Below are 18,057 nucleotides of genomic sequence, written 5' to 3'. Positions count from 1 at the left end.
GCAGGCAGATTCTTTACCAACTGAGCTATGAGGGAAGCCTCCTCATATTTTATCCTTTTAATATGATTAAAGTGAAGTTAAAAAAAATCAGGTAAAACATGGCCTTATAAAAATCTTCCAATTAAGAATAATATACAGGTAAATAGGCAAAAAAATCAAATTAATATTGTATAAGGATACATAAAATTTTGCTCATCATTATTATCTAAAATATTAACTTTTGAAAAAGAAAGCATTATTTCTAGGATTTGCTTGTTATTTATTATTTTTTTCTTAAAGATATTTTAAATGTAAGTAATATATGCCAGGTTGAAAATTCACAGTGTTCATTAAGGATGAAATGAAATTTGACTTCTTTCTGGTCTCCTGGTCCCTGACTTGAAGGGTAATCAATGTTAGCTGTTAGCAAGTCACCATCTTTAAAGCAAACCCTGGGTTCCTGGTGCTTTGAGCACTGTAGAATCGGGTGGTGGGGCCCACTGATTGCAGCCACCCTGGAGATGCCAGTCTGTCCTCCCATTGTTCCAGTGGAGCAGAGCTTCCTCTCTCTGATTGATTACACTATGTGAAGCCACATGTTTTCATGGTCCCTTTACTCCTGAGCCAGCTGTCAGGCAGAGAGAAGGTCCCTGGGCACAACTGCTTCACGCCTTTCATGTCTGATTTCCTGAGTATGAAGGCAGGGCTGGTTCCTGCTGCCTGTCTTTTCATCTTTCCTAGCCGTCTTGCCTGTCTGTGTACCCGGCTACTGAAAACATCCACGGAAGGAAAAGGTTGAACAGTGTTCCTCTGATTGTGCCTGTTTGGCTCATTTTGGAAATTTTATTTAAAAATTTGAAACTTGATCTCTAGACAGTATGGCCACGGGTGCTGTTTGCTGAATGAGTCTTCATATTACATTTAAATTGGGAATTTTTCTATTTATCATGGAACAGTCCTCAGATAAATATGAAATTTAGATTCGTAGTTTTACCCAAGGCTCAGTTCTGCTTCCTGCAGCGCATCTGTCAAGTGTTTATTCTGCCAATTCAGCATCATGGTTCATAGGCAGAAACCCTGCAGCCTGTGTGAGCTGCACCCAGAGAGGAAGGTGGGCCCGAGTAGAGACGCACTTCACTCGGGACTTGAACTCCTCAGGACTCACTGCCCCTCCCCCGCCAGTCCATCAGGACTCAGCACAACCATCTTCTCTTCTTGAACCTGTTTCATGCTTTCCCATCCTGACCTGGGTTGAGTTGGGAAGCTTGTGGTCTGGCTCCTCAATGGGCCGTGTGCTCCTTGAACCGAAGCTCCAGGCCTGGTGCGTGGTGACAGTGGACCCCCCCACCTGCAGAGTGGCTGAGGGGCCTGCTTCTGGTCTCTGTAGGAACTTCTCTTCTTTTATTTTTGATGACTCGGATGACATGGGCCGGTTGTGTTTGATGTGTTATGGGCATGGGAGACAAACGTGCTTTGTGGACCCTTGGCGCTGTGAAGGGTAGACCCCTTCCCCCCCACCCCCCGAAAGCAAGAGATGAACATGGAGAATCCACTGTGAGTTCTCGGGGAGGGTGGGACCCACACCTCTTAGAAGTGCTGTGTTTGGGGCTCAGTATGGATTTGGTGAACACCTGCACCTGTGCATGAACTGATACGTGTGGCAGTGGGCACTTCAACTCTGCTTCCACTTCTGGTGTCCCTCAAAGTCCACGTGTAATCACTAGAGAACATGGATGTGCAGAAGCGTCTTCAAGAAGCAGCGTGCCCCCCTTCTCCCTCCTGCCACTGTGATGAGTCAGTGATGCCAGGCCTGTGTCAGAAGATGGGCACTTCGATGAGACTCCTGCCTCCCACCCCAGGGTGGTGCCCACCCCCCTCATCCCCTGCCCTGGAAAGAGGTGTGATCTCGATCAGGACCAGCTGACAGCTACCATAGCTGCCCATCGTGTACAAGTAGGCTTTTTAGCAGAGCTCAGTGATGGGCTTGTTTCTCCTCTCTTGGAGTAGGCGTGTGTTTGAGGTTGAGAAGGTGGCCAGCAAGTTGTCTCATAGGGAGTGGGGAGCGGAGGCCAGTTTGCCCCTCCCCACCTCTGTCCCCTCTGTCTTAGCTCTGGAATTCTCAGGGCTTCCCAGTATCATATCAGGATCTCCTGGGTGCCCTCTGGAGCCTGTCAGCTCCATAGTGTTGGGTGGGGGGATGGGGCAGCGTGAAGAGGTGGAGGGAGTCTTGGTAAGTGGGCGGTGGGCTCATGGTAAGTCTGTCGGGGGGCCCAGTGCTTCCCTAGGTCTGAAGTGCGGGGTGTCAGAGAGTGTTCTCAGCCTATAAGACGAGGGTCCGCTCAGGATGAAGGTCAGCATGGGAACACCACGCAGCACCAGGCTGGTTCAGGTCTTAGAGATAAGACTCCCAGGACACTTCTGCCCTAAGTGGAAGCTTCCTCTTCAGCCCAAAATAAATGCAGAGTAACCAGAAGGCAGACAAGGAAACGGGCAGGCCAGGGAGGAGACCGGAGGTTGAGAAGGGTAAGTGCAGAGGTGGAAAGAAACTCTGCACCAGCTTCCTGCTGGAGAAAATATGGTTCTCCATCCGTTGGGGGTGGGGGACCGAGGGAGGTCAGACAAACTCCTCGGATGGCTCAGGGAGAAGAGGGAGATGAGATGCAAGCAAGACAAGATGCCTGCAGTCTGAAGCAGAGAAGGGGGCAGGCCAGGCAGAAGGAAGGAAGCGGGTCTACTTTCCAGGGAGCACTGAGCCCTCCATTTGGCTTGGCCTTTCCCAGGTGGTGCTAGTGGTAAAGAACCCACCTGCCAATGCAGGAGACATAGAGATGTGGGTTCGATCCCTGGGTCAGGAAGATCCCCTGGAGGAGGGCATGGCAACCACTCCAGTATTCTTGCCTGGAGAAACCCTGTTCTTGCCTGGGAAATCCCATGGACACAGGAGCCTGGCAGGCTACAGTCCTTGGGGTCGCAAAGAGTCGGACATGACTGAGTGACTAACACTTTCACTTTTTTCACTGTTTCTTCTGCATTCTGTGGGGCACAGCTTGGGAAACACTGGATTAAGACACTGTCCTGCCCATCAGGGGTGTGCATACAGCACTATTTTCACAGTGTCTGTGGGGCAAACAATCTGAGTGTTCGGGGTGGATTTGTACCCACTGATTCATCAGTCTTGCCTGGAACCCACAAAATCCTTTTGCAGGATGGTTTCCTGAGATAAGAATGCGGCTGGTGGCCATGGACAGAGTGTGAACCAGTTCTGCATGAAAGCACCATCCTTAGCCCCCACTTTGAGACACTGGTTCTTTAATCTTCCTGATTCCAGTATTAGCAGGTGGTGGTGGGAATGCTCTACAGCCCTTCATTTAAAAAAAAAATTATTTTTTAAAGATTTTTATTTTGATGTGGAATTTTTAAAAAGTCTTTATTGAATTTGCTGCAATATTGCTTCTGTTTTATTTATTTATTTATTTGGCTGTGAGGCATGTTATAATAAAGCTCTGACCTTGGAAATGATTTACTTTATAACTACAGTAGGATTGATGGTGGCCCTGTCGAGAGCTCCCTTCCCTGCCTTCCCCAGTGGCTCCTCAATGGGGAGGGAAAAGGGGCAGACAGTCTTGGAATTGCTCACCTGAGGGGCGTTTCCTACCTGCACAAGCCAAGCCTCGTGTATGTTGCAGCTGAAAGAAAGATTTTAGAATCATCATTCAGCCTCTAACAGGGCCACTAAGAGTAGGTCCTCACACTGGCAGCGGCACCTGGGCATGACTTGTTGCTGCTGCTGCTGCTAAGTTGCTTCAGTCGTGTCCGACTCTGTGTGACCCCAGAGATGGCAGCCCACCAGGCTCCCCCATCCCTGGGATTCTCCAGGCAAGAATACTGGAGTGGGTTGCCATTTCCTTCTCCAATGGGCATGACTTAGACATGCACATTCTCAGGCCCCCAGAGCAGGCGGCGGACCCTGCATCCCTGGTGCGGGACCCTGCTGCTGTGTTTTCCCAGCCCCACCCCCCAGGGTTCCCATGGAGTGGCACTGCCCTGGACCCATGGTTCTCAAAGCAGGGTCTCCTGGACACAGCTCCAGACTTACCCTCAAGCTTGTTCAGAGCCACTCAAATTCTTAGTCCCTGGGTGTTGACAGGAGGCAGTGGGCATGCTCCCTGGGCCCTCCCAATGCTCAAGGAATGAATCTATAAAGTCATCCATTCTCCGATGTGCATTTCTGGGGCTTGGAAGTAGAAAGGAGCTGAAAAGGTCACTGCTGCTGCTGCTGCTAAGTCACTTCAGTAGTGTCTGGCTCTGTGCGACCCCATAGACGGCAGCCTACCAGGCTCCCCCGTCCCTGGGATTTTCCAGGCAAGAACACTGGAGTGGGTTGCCATTTCCTTCTCCAACGCATGAAAGTGAAAAGTGAAAGTAAAGTCGCTCAGTTGTGTCTGACTCTTAGTGACCCCATGGACTGCAGCCTTCCAGGCTCCTCTGTCCATGGGATTTTCCAGGCAGGAGTACTGGAGTGGGGTGCCATTGCCTTCTCTGGAAAAGGTCGCTAAGTGGTTAATAATAAAATCTCACCAATCTTCCTTGCTGAAGATTTGAGTTGTGGCTCTGGACCTGGGCCCAGGGATGTTTTAACAACCCTCCAGGCGGATGGACCCTCAGGCTCAAGAGTTCGTAGACTACAGTTACCATCGGATTCCCACATGTACATGGTCATGTTGGGCAGGAAGGCAGCCTTATTGCAGCCTCTGCCTGCGGGCCTGAGGTTGACTCCAGGCAGCTGCCCATCTCTGCTGCCCCTTCCCCTGATAGCAGGCCAAGGGTGCTGCTGGGGAGAGGTATTCCGCCCAACGGCAGTAATGTGCTCACTTGGGCTCTGGTGGAGAAGAAGACGTGGTTTTGAAGTGGGAGCGTTTCTTTCTTCACTTTTTCCCTAGTCCAGCCTTGATGCAGCCCCCAAGCCAGCCCCGCACTGGGTCCTCAAAAGCCGGCGGCAGTCAGAAGGTGGAGGCCTGGAGCTGGCCTGCCCTCCCAGCATGCCCTGGGTTCAGCCCCTCTCTCCGGCTCCCGGAGGCTCCTCCTTGTCTCTGAGACGACAGAGGCCCTTGAGTTCAGGCTCCCAGGGAGGCTGCTCGTTGCTTTCTTCCAGGACTCTCTGTTGGGAGTCCAGGCTTACAGATGTTTTTCTCCTAAGGTATCCAGGCCTTTGCTGTGAAGAATTTGGTAAACATGGAGAGGCTCGATGCAAGAAAGATGAAGATGGAAGAAGGTAAAGCTCAGGTCTTTGCAGCGGGCGGGGTTGGCCGAGGTTAGGGGGTGGTGGGGGCAGGGGAGGCACTGAGGTGGCCGCTCTGTCACACTGGTGCGAGGATCTGGTGGCTTGGAGAGACAGAAGGGGCAGGTCTCTGGGTAGTTTAATCTCTGTCCTGTACAGTGGTTGCCCTAACCCGCAGGACCCTGGAGTTTTGCGTCTGCTTTGGGCAGGCAAGGACGGGTGGTCACGTCTGTGCCTGGAAGCTTGGATGCTCTTCTTCTAGAGTGAGGTGATGTCACGCATCCTGTCTCCCCCCAGGCACAGTGACACCCTTGTCGGGACCTGGAACCTTCCACGATGCTCTTCCTCATGGCCCTGTCTCCGAGGAGCTCTCGTTTCCCCACAAGGGAGCCTGAGAATCACTTTAGTATCTGCCTCTTCTTTTGAGTTATAGTGCTTTTCACTGAATTCAGGCTGGAGATGGCAAGATGAACCTTTTAAGTCCCCTGCCTCTCCAATTCATATCAAAATGGCCAAAGGACTATAAAATTAGGGCAAGTAGGCAACACCTGAGGAAACGGGGGAGGAGAAGCTGCGGGAGGGAAATTTGGAGGCCCTTCTTCTGGACCAAGTGAAGCTGCAAAGGAAAGAAAGAAGATCTGACCTGGAAGGACTTGGTATTCACAGAGGGATGGGCTGCTTGGCAAACTAATGGGTGGATTTTCCAGTAAAGCTCACCCCAACCCAGACACCCAACACTTCTGGCCAGCAGCCAAAGTGAAAAGCTTATGTATGTGTGAGCCTGTGAGACTTGAGTTCAAACCCACCATGTGCTAGCTGTGCAGGATGGACAGCCGTGGGCTTGTCCTCTCTTAAAGGGAGATGACACCCATTATCAGGTGTAACAAGGATTAAATGAAAAAGGCAGTGAGACTCAGCCAAGATGTTCATAGTTGCTGTTCACTGATTACTCTATGCCAGGTACTGTGCTAAATAAAATCTTTACATATATTGCTTCCTTTAATCCACAAGAAAGCTCTTTGGGGTTGGTCTTTTTCTAATCACTGCTTTACACACAAAGCCGATGAAGTTAAGGAGGGTCAGAGACTTGCTCGAGATTCACAGATAAGAAGACAGGGTGGAGAATGAATTTGAACTCAGATAGTCCAAGTGCACGGAGAAGGCAATGGCACCCCACTCCAGTACTCTTGCCTGGAAAATCCCATGGACAGAGGAGCCTGGTGGGCTGCAGCCCATGGGGTCGATAAGAGTCGGACACGACTGAGTGACTTCACTTTCACTTTTCACTTTCCTGCATTGGAGAAAGAAATGGCAACCCACTCCAGTGTTCTTGCCTGGAGAATCCCAGGGACCGGGGAGCCTGGTAGGCTGCCCTCTATGGGGTCACAGAGTCGGACATGACTGAAGCGACTTAGCAGCAGTAGCAGCAGCAGTCCAAGTGCAAAGCCCATGCTTTCAACCCTGAGCTACACTGTTACAAGTCCTTGACTTATATTACTTTATTTCATCCTTCCTATAGCCTTATGGTAACCATTTTTACTGGTGAAATGACCAGTAAAAAAAAAAAAAAACACCTGAAAACCAGCAGGTTTATAGGTTAAACAATTTGATGTATGCAAAGATTTGAAACCAAGCCTATTGGACTCCAAGGTCCCACTCTTGTTTTCCTTAACTAATATACTCCGTGGAGTGTGATTCTGTATCCCAACTTTACAGATTTTCCAGTAAAGTTCCCCCCACCTCAGACACCCAAAACTTCTGACCAGCAGCTAGAGTGAGAAGTTTATGGATGTGTGAGCCCATTAGACTTGAGTTCAAGCCCACCATTTTATTCCCACTGAATACAGGGGGTGGAAGCGCTATCATGCCTGATGGGGAGAAATCCAAACTCTGATTCCTCTGACCCCTAAAGAATGGAACCACTGCCGCGAGTGCCTCTAAATTGCCCGTGTTTCTCTTTGCCAGTAGAACTCACTGAGAACATCGGGCTCCCAGTGAATCTGCTTGAGAAACACGACTCGTGGCCAGCCTATGTCACGTACACCTCCCCAATGGTGAAGAGACTCATCGAGAAGAGCAAGGCCAGAGAGCTGGAGTGCTTGCAAACGGTGGAGGAGAGTCGGCGGGTGGGCAAGCAGAGCAAGCCAGCCAGCCTCATCCAGCTGAAGAGGAGGAAGTCCTCCAAGTCCTCGGGCACCACCACCTTCAAGGACCTGAGGTCCGAAACCATGCTGTCTGTGTGGGGCCCCCTCACCATGTCGGCCATGGGGCCCTCGGGGTCCCAGAGCCCCTCCACCTGCACTCGGACTCCAGGGCAAGTCCCACCGCCAGCTACAACAAGATCATCTTTGCCCGGGCACCCACCATGAGGACGCTCCCTTACACGGCCGGGCGGCCGTCGGAAATGTTTTGCCTCTAGCCAGAGTCCCCGCAGCCGACCCCCGAGCTTGTATGGCAATTAAGTGCCGTTTGCCACACATTATGTGGCGGCCCTTGCATTGGAACTCGCCCCTGCTGGTGCAGAGTTTGGCTGAGATCAACCCCACGGGATGGGGGCCATGGGTGGGCGGGTACGCTCCCTCTGGCAGTGCAATTAAGTGGGCCTGGGAATGCCAGGCTCCAGTTCCTGGTGTAGATGCTTAGGACCCAGCTGGGGATGAATCAGTTCTGGTCCAGGCAGCAGACAGAAACCACACCAGAGATTCTTTCTATTAATAGAAAGAATCCCTAAGCAGGCCACTGAAAAGGCAAGAAGAGGGTTCAGAGGGCGTGGATGGAGAGGCACCTGCAGGAAGCAGCCTGGGGCATGCACCCAGGGAAGAAGCAAATATATTAAGTTAGACGCTTGGTGACGGGCAGGTGGGCTGATCTCTGATTCCTGAGGTGGGCTAACAAATGCTTCTCAGCAGACACTGGTGTCCTGAGCTCGGAGGACAGCCCTGTGGGGTGGCACCCCCACCTCTTGGCTCATGGATGCCCCAAGCTTGGTTCCAAGAGTGTTGGGGAAACCCAAGAGGGACTCAGATTTTTCTGGAAGGAGTTGACACCGCCCAAGTGAATGAGTATTGCTGAGGAGAGGAAGCCAGCAGGAACCAAATCTGGAGCAAGTCTCTTCTTCCTCCTCCAGCCTTGACGCTCCCTCTGGTCTCCTGATAGGCGGAGCCTAACTGGGAGGGAAATAGAAATGTGGTTTGCAGCAACTCAAACCCTGCGTCTTGAAGCAGAGTGTGAAAGGATGGACTTAGAGCCAGGGAGTTAAGCTTGAGTCCCTTTCCAGTGGGTTCCAAGAGATCCCACCTTGCCATCCCACTTGGTTCCTGAACCTGTACTGGGAGGTTTCTTCCTTGGAAGTGCTTACAAAGCCGCCATGGGGGTCCAAGTGTCCGCTGCTGAAAGATGGGGGATTCTGTCCCCTGGACTTCTCTGAGGCTTGTGGAGCAGAGCTGGCGGGGAGACAGCTCCAGCTGGCCCCCAGCTGTGCTTTGTCAGACAGCTGGAATTGGTCCACCCATGCTTGGGCTATTCCCAGCTGGCCCCAGAGCAAACGATGCTGTCCTCAGTCTGGAGGCAGACACACTACGTGTTTAGTCACAGAGGGACCCCATGTGACAGGCAGACCACCCGGTCTCAGCTGTGGGGCTCCTCCACTGAGCGTGGCTTCACTGATCGCATCTCTCTTCTTTGCCTCACCCAGCTTGTGTTAGTGAAATGGTTAATACTCACCCAGCTTCTCACAGAGACACAGAAGATGCAATGAGTTAGTTGTTGGAAAAGGTGGAAGCTGCCCTGCGAATGTGCCCTCTCCACCCAGGAGCCCTGCAGAAACACTTAGCTGCACTCTGGCTGCCGTAAGCTGTGTAGAGAGCTGCACAAGTTAGGAGCTCCAGATCCATTCCTGGGTCCGCAGCTCTTGGCCAGAATGAATTCTTAACAAAAATAATGTGATTTACAGTGAATCCGAATGACTGTCTTTTGGGTCCATGGAACATTTACAGACATGGAGGCAAGTGATGAATTCCCAACGAAAAGTTTTCTTTTCTCTATCCCTTTATGGGAGTTCATAGCTAGAGTATACTTGGGCAGTGATGGATTATAGATTTTCATTGTGTCAGTATTTGCAGGGGTTTAGGCTGATTTCTTTCCATTCCTTTGAAGGCAGAGTTGTTACATAATGTTTTGTTTTGTTTTTGGTGGCTGTTGCTTTTTAAATTTCTAGGTGTTTCACAGTTTTTACAAATATATACTCTAAATTAATGGTTGTTTTATAGATAACATTGCTTAGATTAATTTAATTCTCAGTCTGTTATAACATACAAGCAGGAGCTAAGCACCTTACGCTGTGATGAGAATGGCTTGTGTCTGTGGCTGCAGTACAGATGTGTTGCCTTCTGGGGCTGTTTTAAGAAAGAAAAACTATTAATTGCTTTGAAAGGGAGGAGTCTGTTCAAGGCCAAACTGGGTTCGTGGGTTCAGCCACTTCAAGGACTTGACCATGTTGGCTTGAGGACCGAGGGGGCTACCTGGAAGGGGTTCTCCTGGGGAGGCAGCTGATGGACAGAGTAGCTGGACCAGTGATGAAGCCTCCATCACTGAAGGAAGGAGGGTGACCCTGAGGTATCAAAGCGGCGGTTGCTTAAATTTGTCTCCAGGCCCAGATGCCTGACTGCATGGAGGTGGGGGCCCTGGAGCTGAACTTGTGCTAAACTCGTGGAGGACTCTTGCTAAAATCCTGGGAGGCCCTGAAGTAACAACAAAAAGTTGGGGAGAGACTTCTTGATGTCACAAGGCACCCACGTGCAGGTCCCCCCGCCCTGGGTGTGGACATGAAACTGTGGGTCTGCAGAGCCCAGTGGATGCTTGGCAGGACTGGACAGCTTTGTTCACGAAGCTGGGAGACTTCCCCGTGCTCCCAGGGCCCGCAAGCAGCCTTCCAGCCGCCTGGAGTCGGCCCAGTGGGCGGGGCTTGGAGTGGAATGTGGATTCTTCGGAGTGCAACCTCCAGTGCAACCTCAGCCGCCTTCTGAGTAGAGGGCCTGGGAGCTCAGGTTCCCTTGGATGTGCTGGACTCAGCGCTGGGAGTCCACAGCCCGTAGCCGCCGCCTCTTTATCTCCACAGCATCTGGAAAGTTCTGTTTGGCAGGGGAGCTGTTTTGTCTCCCCACTCTGGTTGGTGTGTGAAACACCAGAGTGTATCTTTTGTTAGCCCTTCTGTGCTGCTCAGTAACTAAGGACCCCTCTGCCTCTGACACGTTGAGTAGCTGTTTTTGAGCAAATTCTCTGGCTCCCGTGCACGATATGGTTTTTGTCTGTTTGCAGATTCCACAGTCGGTGTTTAAACAGTTGACGTTTACCTTCAGCTGAGCCTGTGGTCCTTGCCATTCAGGGGTTCGGAGGGGTGGGGGTGGGGAAGGTGGGCTGTAAGGACAGACGATCTGGCAGTTCCTGGAGCTGGTGTGTGCCAGCCAGATGTTTGGGGGTGGCCCAGGGATCCTCCAATTGGAAAGGGAGGCCAGGGTGGGGCCTAAGGCCAGGGGCTTGGTGGAGCCATGGACTTAACTGACAGTGCGTGTGATTACAAATCCTTCTGGTCCATTAGGGGGCCTGAGGGCCTTGTGTGGGAGGCATAAATGCCTCACAGTCCCCCTAGTCTTTTTTTTCAGGACAGAGATAAAATAATGGGTTCCCTGAGGTAGGGGTTTGGACCCCTGGGCTTTGGTGGGGGCCCTGGGAGGGAGAGGGGACACAGCCTAGGAATCCCAACCAAGGGCCAGCCCCACGTCCCTGGAGACGGAAAGCCAGCAGCGGGAACCCCAGCCCTGCAGCCTCACTCCGCATGTCCACAGAAGTGTTAGAAAAGATTGTAAAGTGCTTTGTGGGATGTGGGTGCGCCCATTGTGCCTGTCCTGCCCCTGCGGCTCTCTCCAGCTCTGAGTCAGTCACTCCTAGAAGCTTCTTGGAATCCCCACCCTTCTGGAGTGACGGGCGTGTGTGCAAAACCCACACCTTATCAGTGATGAGACTGAATGAGAGCTGGAGGGGCAGTAAACAAGGGCCTGGGATTTACCAGGATCCAGTGCTTGAGAGTAATGTTACTGATTCTTAAGTATAATGGCATTTTCTTGATACAGGTATGTATAAGTGTACTCCTAACCTTGAAAAGGGATGGTTAATAGATATTCTTATGAGTAGGAGAATCTAAGAGTGTTCATATAACTCATAGGTGCTTAAACTTGTCTTGGCAAAGAGTTTTTCCTTCTTCAGATTAAAACAGTAGTTGAGTTAATGAACTGGTGTTATCTGTTGAACACAGGTGGCCCTTCTTAGTCTCTTACAAAGAGGAAATAAACTCAAAGCGACTCTAAAAAGATAGAATGTAAGGGAGATAAAATTTAGATATGAGGAGCTTCCTGTTACTTTTGCTTACTTTAGGTTGCCAGTGAGAAGTAAAAAAATTGGTAGAACTTAATAGTATTTAGTCTTAGGTTACCAACCCAGTGAGAAGTAAAAAAATTGGTAGAACTTAATAGTATTTAGTCTGTAGGCTGCCCTGCTCCTGTGTGTGTGCTCAGTGCTCAGTGTTGTCTGACTATGCGACCCCGTGGTCTGCAGCCTGCCAGACTGCTCTGTCCATGGAGGTTTCCAGGCAAGAATACTGGAGTGGGTTGCCATTTTCTACTTTCCAGGCAGGAGGCCCAACAAAACAGACAAAATCCTTGCCCACAGAGATCTTATGTTCTGATAACAGACTCTTCCTTAGTTTACAACTGTGCTCCTTTCATGGATGACTTGAATTATGAGTGGGATTTGGCATGTGTGACGTTTTCTATACTTTGCTTAGAAGCTGTGATTCGAGCTTTACTATTTTTAACAAGAGAGAAGGAAGAGGAGGTTTTCTATAACTGGACAAAAACTGAAATATGAAAAGAGGAAGTAGGAAGGGGGAAATAGTGTTGTACCTAAGATTAAAATGTGAGCCAAAGATAAAAAAAAAAAGAGATTCCTACATTAGGCATGTGGGAAGCTGGGGAAAACACCATTTACTGTCCAGTCTCAGATAGAGGAGTTCTTGGACAGGAGAATGGGCGAAAAGATGGAATAGTGGGAGAAGGGTAGACAGGGCTTTTAACAAGTCTGGTTTAAGTAACTTGGGATGTTCCTATAAAATATATGTTATTTGTGTTTGGAAAAGACCCTTTTCCTTTTCTTTTGTGAACATAGTTGAAAGATTAGTGGTTGGCCAGTAGTGTCTGAAATACTGTCCCTGATTTGTGACTGCTGATCCGTCTCTGGTTAGTTGACAGTTCTGTTGAGGTTAGCTGATGGAGTCAATCCATCTCTTAGTTTATTGTCCTCAAATTGCCCTGTATATCGAACTGCATCCCTTAATTCCATAGCTGTTTATGTATTACTTGAAGTTGTGCCTTTGTTTTCCTGCCTTGTAAGTTTCTGCATGATGTCCTGTTGTACTTAAGAGACAAAGCAGGTGCTTAGTTTTCTACTTTCTGTTTACAGCTTTTTTTTAGTGACCATCCAGTTTGGTAAAGAAGTCTCTTCTTGAGTTTACACAATACATTGCACACTTTTAAAGATAAGCATGAGAGATCTTTGATGTTTGTTTTTGTTTTAATGCATAATTGTTTTTTGCTTTCATTTATGAGTCATTCCGTCAGAGTCTCATGTGATCTTGCCTGCTGTAGTGAATTGAGATAGATTTTTTAATGATTTTTTTATTTTAAAGCAAATCAACTTCTGTTTATTTCAGTGCTCCAATATGAAAATGAACACTAGTTCCATTCATGACCTAAGAGACTCCCTTTATAACACCCGAATAAGCCTTCAGAGTACTGGTTTCACTTTTAATGTATTTTTGTAACTGTATTTATCACTTTTATCAAAACTCTGACGTGCAGAACTTGAACTTTTGAATATATTAAATTTAAGACTGTAATTCAGACAAGGTTCATTAAGCTGTTCAACATCTGGACATCTTTGAGTGCCTATATTTTGGACTGAAAAATGAAGCAAAAATAACCTTACTTGATTTCTAAAATTATCTTTTATAAAGTGTTGGTGACTCTAGGTCCTAAATGTAAGGAAATTGAGTTTAGCTTCTTTCTAGTCAACTGTTTTGGAGTGTTTTGAATCAGAATGTGAAAGTGAAATAGTAACTTTTAGCTTAAGACATAATAGATTCAGTTATACTTTCATTTTGTTTTTGTTTTATAAAATCTGACTCTAGTTTGTAAGGGAAGTAGAGGCTTCTAAGGATTAGTGATAATTTAGGATGTTATTACTCTTAACATCTTGAGTCTTTTTCTCAGTGATAGGTTTGTATTTTAGTTCAGTTTATTTGCTGTTGGGCTTTTGATTTATGTTGCTCTTTCTGCCTCTGTCTCTGCTTACTTGCTTTTTTTTTTTTAAGTACAGGGTGGCCACCAAATCTGGAAACAACAACAATAAAAAACCATACACGACAAATGGTTTATTGATGTTATAGAATATGTTAACATAATACCTATGTTTTCAGACTTTATGACCATCCTATAGAGTGGAATTCATGTAAGTAGGTCTTCTGTTTTTGTTTGGATATATATTAATTACATGGCTATTATGGAGTCAGGTATAAGGTATTAAATATAAAGGAGTAGAGATGCATAGTTAATGATAGACAGAGCTGGCTAGAATAACATTGATCCTGGGATTTAAGGGGACTGAAAACTATCTAACAAGGTAAAAATAAGTGTGATGGTTAGTTGGTTTGCAATATTTGGCTAACAAAGTTTGGGAGATGTTGGATAAGCAGTAGCTTCAGGACTATATTTGAGAGATGGTGTTGCGAAGAGTCGGACACGACTGAGCGACTTCACTTTCACTTTTCACTTTCATGCATTGGAGAAGGAAATGGCAACCCACTCCAGTGTTCTTGCCTGGAGAATCCCAGGGACAGTGGAGCCTGGTGGGCTGCCGTCTATGGGGTTGCACAGAGTCGGACACGACTGAAGCGATTTAGCAGCAGCAGCAGCAGCAGTGTCGCTGAGCCTTGACTGAAGCTCAGACAATCAGGAAATCTTCCCTCTTCTTTGCTCACTACCCCCTTCCCCAGCCCCAACTCTCACCAGGGACCCAAAGCCTCAGCCACCTGCTTTCCTTCTAAGTTGCTTCAGTTGTGTCTGACTCTTTGCGACCCCACGGACTATGGCCCACCAGGCTCCTCTGTCCAGTGGATTCTCCAGGCAAGAATACTGGAGTGGGTTGCTATGCCCTCCTCCGGGGGCTCTTCCTGACCCAGAGAGTGGACCTGTGTCTTTTACGTCTCCTGCATTGGCAGGCGTGTTCTTTACCACTAGTGCCATCTGCTTAGGTACTTGGAACTCACACTGTGCTGCCCTAAACCAGCGAGGCATGGCTGGGCATATGCAGGGGGCTTCCTCTGGGGCATTGGGATGGGCATGGGGGGCAGGCAGGGGATGCGGGAACACCCCAGTTTTAGGTGGAGCCCACCACTGCCCCCACATTCTGTGCCTTGGTCCCCACCTTCATCCAGTTTCCGCATGGGACAGGCAGGAAAAACAGTGATATGGAGATGACCTTGGACTTGGTGCCGAGAGCCCCGTCTCTTCTCCTAGGCTCTCTGTTCCAGGGCAAAGAATTTCCACCCCACCCAAGGCCTTTCTAGGAAGCTCCTAGTTCTGAGGGCCCAGCAAGTTTCCAGGTAACACACTTCCCCTTCAGGTCCAGTTTCCAGCCACCCAGTAACCTCCATCATTTTTTGGTAGATAAGGCAGGCAGGAAGCTTCTGCATTTCAGACAAGTCAGAATGGTTTCTGTGGGTCCACCAGTCAGGAGGGGTGTTGCAGAGAGGCGAACTGGTCCCAGGGGAAGTGACCACTGGAAGGACGATTGCCCTGTGGGCCCTGAGTGCACCAGGCCCTCTGTGCCCACTTCTGTGTGTTCCAGCTCGTCCAGGTCCATTCACTGCCTGGGGGCTTCTGTCTGCTGTCCTGGCTAGAAGGGAGCCATTCTGGGACTGGACCCAAGCCCTCAGGTCTAATTCCTGGCTACCTTCCCTGTACCTGGGTCCCCTTCCCCCCTCTTCCTTCTCTTCCTCCTTGTTTTCATCACTGGCAGTCCTGCTGGTGTATCCTCAGAAGGGCCAGGTGAGCTTGGCCTGTGGCTTTGACCCTCAGGGTCAGTGCCAGGCATCCTTTTGGAAGGCATCCACTCCTCCTTGAGAGTGGCTTTACCAGAAGCCCGTCCTTCATGGCCCATTCCCCAAGGCCAGCTCACCTGCTGCCGGACCAGCCAAGTTGGGAAGGAGGCTCTGAAAGTGTCGTGAGAGCTGGACAAGGTCAGCCATGCTCGTGGTCATCTTCCTAGAACATGGCCCATGGCCTGACACATGATTTGAGCTCAATTACAAATAATTTTCAACAGCAGTTCCCAACACCTGAAACAGAATGAATTGTGATGTGGTGGTATCTTTTGTAATGTGCAGAGGCTGGAGAAACCACTTGGCCAGGGTTGTGTAGAAGGTTTGAGGCAAGGGGCAGGCAGCTTCGCTGGAAAGCTCCTTTTGGTCCTGATGGTGTGATTTGAATAAAGACCCAGGCAGTACCCTGGATGTGCCCTTCCCTGAAGGACATGGAGGAGCAGTGGGCACAGTTTCTCAAAATTCAACATCTAGTTACTTTGTCCTCTTAAAATGACCAGCCCATGCCCGTCTGATGGAACTCCAAGTTAATGTATTTTCTCCATCCTTTATCAGAAGGGATGTAAATTCACAGACCTAATGCCATCTCCCTTTCTGACATCAGCAGCCATCCAATGGGCACCTGACAAATATGTGCTGGGTGCTGGCTTGTGCCAGGGACCCTATGGGAGCCCAGCGTGAGCACGGCAGACACTTGGTCTTCCGTCTGGCGGTGCAGACCCTGGTCCGTCGCCCTTGCATGTTACAGAGAAGCTTGGGGTTCTGTGGAGTGCTCTTGCTTGAAGCACCTGGTGTGTTCCCCCAGGCTCATGAGAAAGGGATTAGGGAAGAGGCAGGATTAGTATCAGGACAGCTGCTTATAAAAGGGGGTGAGGTCATGTTGAATTTTTGACCAAACTGAAGTTTGGCGGCCTGGTGAGTTTTTTGAGCTTTGCCAAGCTGCCTTCAGTTTACGCTTACCCGGCTGCCGTGTTTGTTTCTGTAGCACCATGGAGCTGTCCCCGGGGCGTGGCCTCTCTCTCCCGGCCCGGCCCCTCGCAGCAGAACAGAGGCAGCACCCACATCTGCAGGCTGCTCTCCCTAGGACTCTTACCTCTCGCCTTCCTGGCTGGAGGGCTGGGGCTGGGCGAGGCAGCTTCAGATATGGGGGGCCACATCCAGTGTCTGTACTTTCCCCACCGGGTGGTGCCAAGCCCTTAGCATCTGGGCCCCCAGGCACATGAGCCTCACCTGAACTTCCCCAGGTCTCAGAGCAAAGAGACCAGGTCTGGCTTTCCATGGTTTCTACCTGCCTTTCTGGGTTTTGGGGGACCCCTCTGTAGACCAGAGTGAGGGGTGCCCTTCAACAAAGGGACGAGGCGTGGTCCCCGGCTCCACCTCGTCGTCCTCCTGGTCATACCTGCAGAGCCCTCCCTCTCCGCTTGCCTGTCTCCCTCCCTTTTCCTCCTTCCTTTCCATCTGATTTTCATTGTTGTTTATTTTTTTGTCATTGCAAAATGAAATGATGCTTGTTGTGACTCAATCTCCCTGCGGTAGAAGTGACTGAGATGGCCTGGGCTGCACAAATTTTGGGAGAAGCAGGTCCCTTTGTGCTCAGATCCTGGGTCTGAGCCTCCATCCTGAGGAGGTGAGATGTGCTCAGGTGCCCCCTGGGAAGCTCTGAGGACTGTGTGTCACCTGAGGTCACCCTGGCCATTCTCTCCAGATCCATTGCTCCAAGGTCCCAGGCCACTGCTGTCCCTCTTCTCCACTGGGTCCCCCTCTGGTTTCCCAGGGCATGGCTCCTCCAGGTTGACACACATCAGTAAATCTGCCCTGAAGGCCTGGGGGTGGCAGAAACTCAACAGAATAAATTACAATTCTACTGGAAGTGTGTATTTTGGGAGGCCCACAGCCTAATTCTGAGTGGTATTCCCTGGTGAGGACCAGCTCCACCTCCAACACGGATCTCAGGGCATCTCCGTTAACTCAGATTCCAGAACCAGTTCCCCCTGAATCCTTCATCTTCCCTTCCTGCATCAATAGCTTCCCTCTTGATCACAGAATTGCTGCTAGGATACCAGGTGCCCCATTTCTAAGAAGAGGTTTAGTAGTTCTGACCTGGAGAAGGCAGTCCCAATGTTCAACAGAACACACTGCAATTAATAGCTCAGAATGGTTAGCAGGGGGCTTTTGTCTAGTCCTCTTTAGGGTCCTGCTGGCAGAATTTGGGCAAACTTTGCCTTCTGATGTGCCAGAGTGGGGAGCTCCTGGCAGAACACACACTACCGCACCACCACCACCATTTCCACCTGCAAATCCATCACCACGACCGTGACCATCACCACCACCACCACCACCATCACCGTCATCATCTTCATCACCACCACCACCACCACCATCACTGTCATCGTCTTCATCACCACCACCATCTCCATCACCGTCATCGTCTCCATCACCACCACCACCACCATCTCCATCACCGTCATCGTCTCCATCACCACCACCACCGCCATCTCCATCACCGTCATCGTCTTCATCACCACCACCACCACCATCTCCACCACCGTCATCGTCTCCATCACCACCACCGCTTTCACCTTCACCACCT

General features: G+C 49.8%; 1 protein-coding gene across 1 annotated transcript in view; it reads left to right on the top strand.

The window, feature by feature from the left end:
* CDRT4 (CMT1A duplicated region transcript 4) overlaps positions 1–17,586 on the top strand; it is a 32,908-nt gene extending 15,322 nt beyond the window's left edge. Inside the window, 3 exon segments of the mRNA XM_070389537.1 lie at positions 5,177–5,251; positions 7,226–7,531; positions 7,534–17,586. Coding sequence (XP_070245638.1) covers positions 5,177–5,251; positions 7,226–7,531; positions 7,534–7,676 — 524 coding nt within the window. The 3' untranslated portion in view covers positions 7,677–17,586.
* Positions 17,587–18,057: the final 471 nt, after the last annotated feature.

This window comes from Bos mutus, chromosome 19, assembly GCF_027580195.1.
Source record: "Bos mutus isolate GX-2022 chromosome 19, NWIPB_WYAK_1.1, whole genome shotgun sequence".
Classification (NCBI taxonomy): Eukaryota; Metazoa; Chordata; class Mammalia; order Artiodactyla; family Bovidae; genus Bos; species Bos mutus.
Note: the sequence above shows the minus strand (reverse complement) of the source record. Positions and strands in the feature narration are given on the sequence as shown.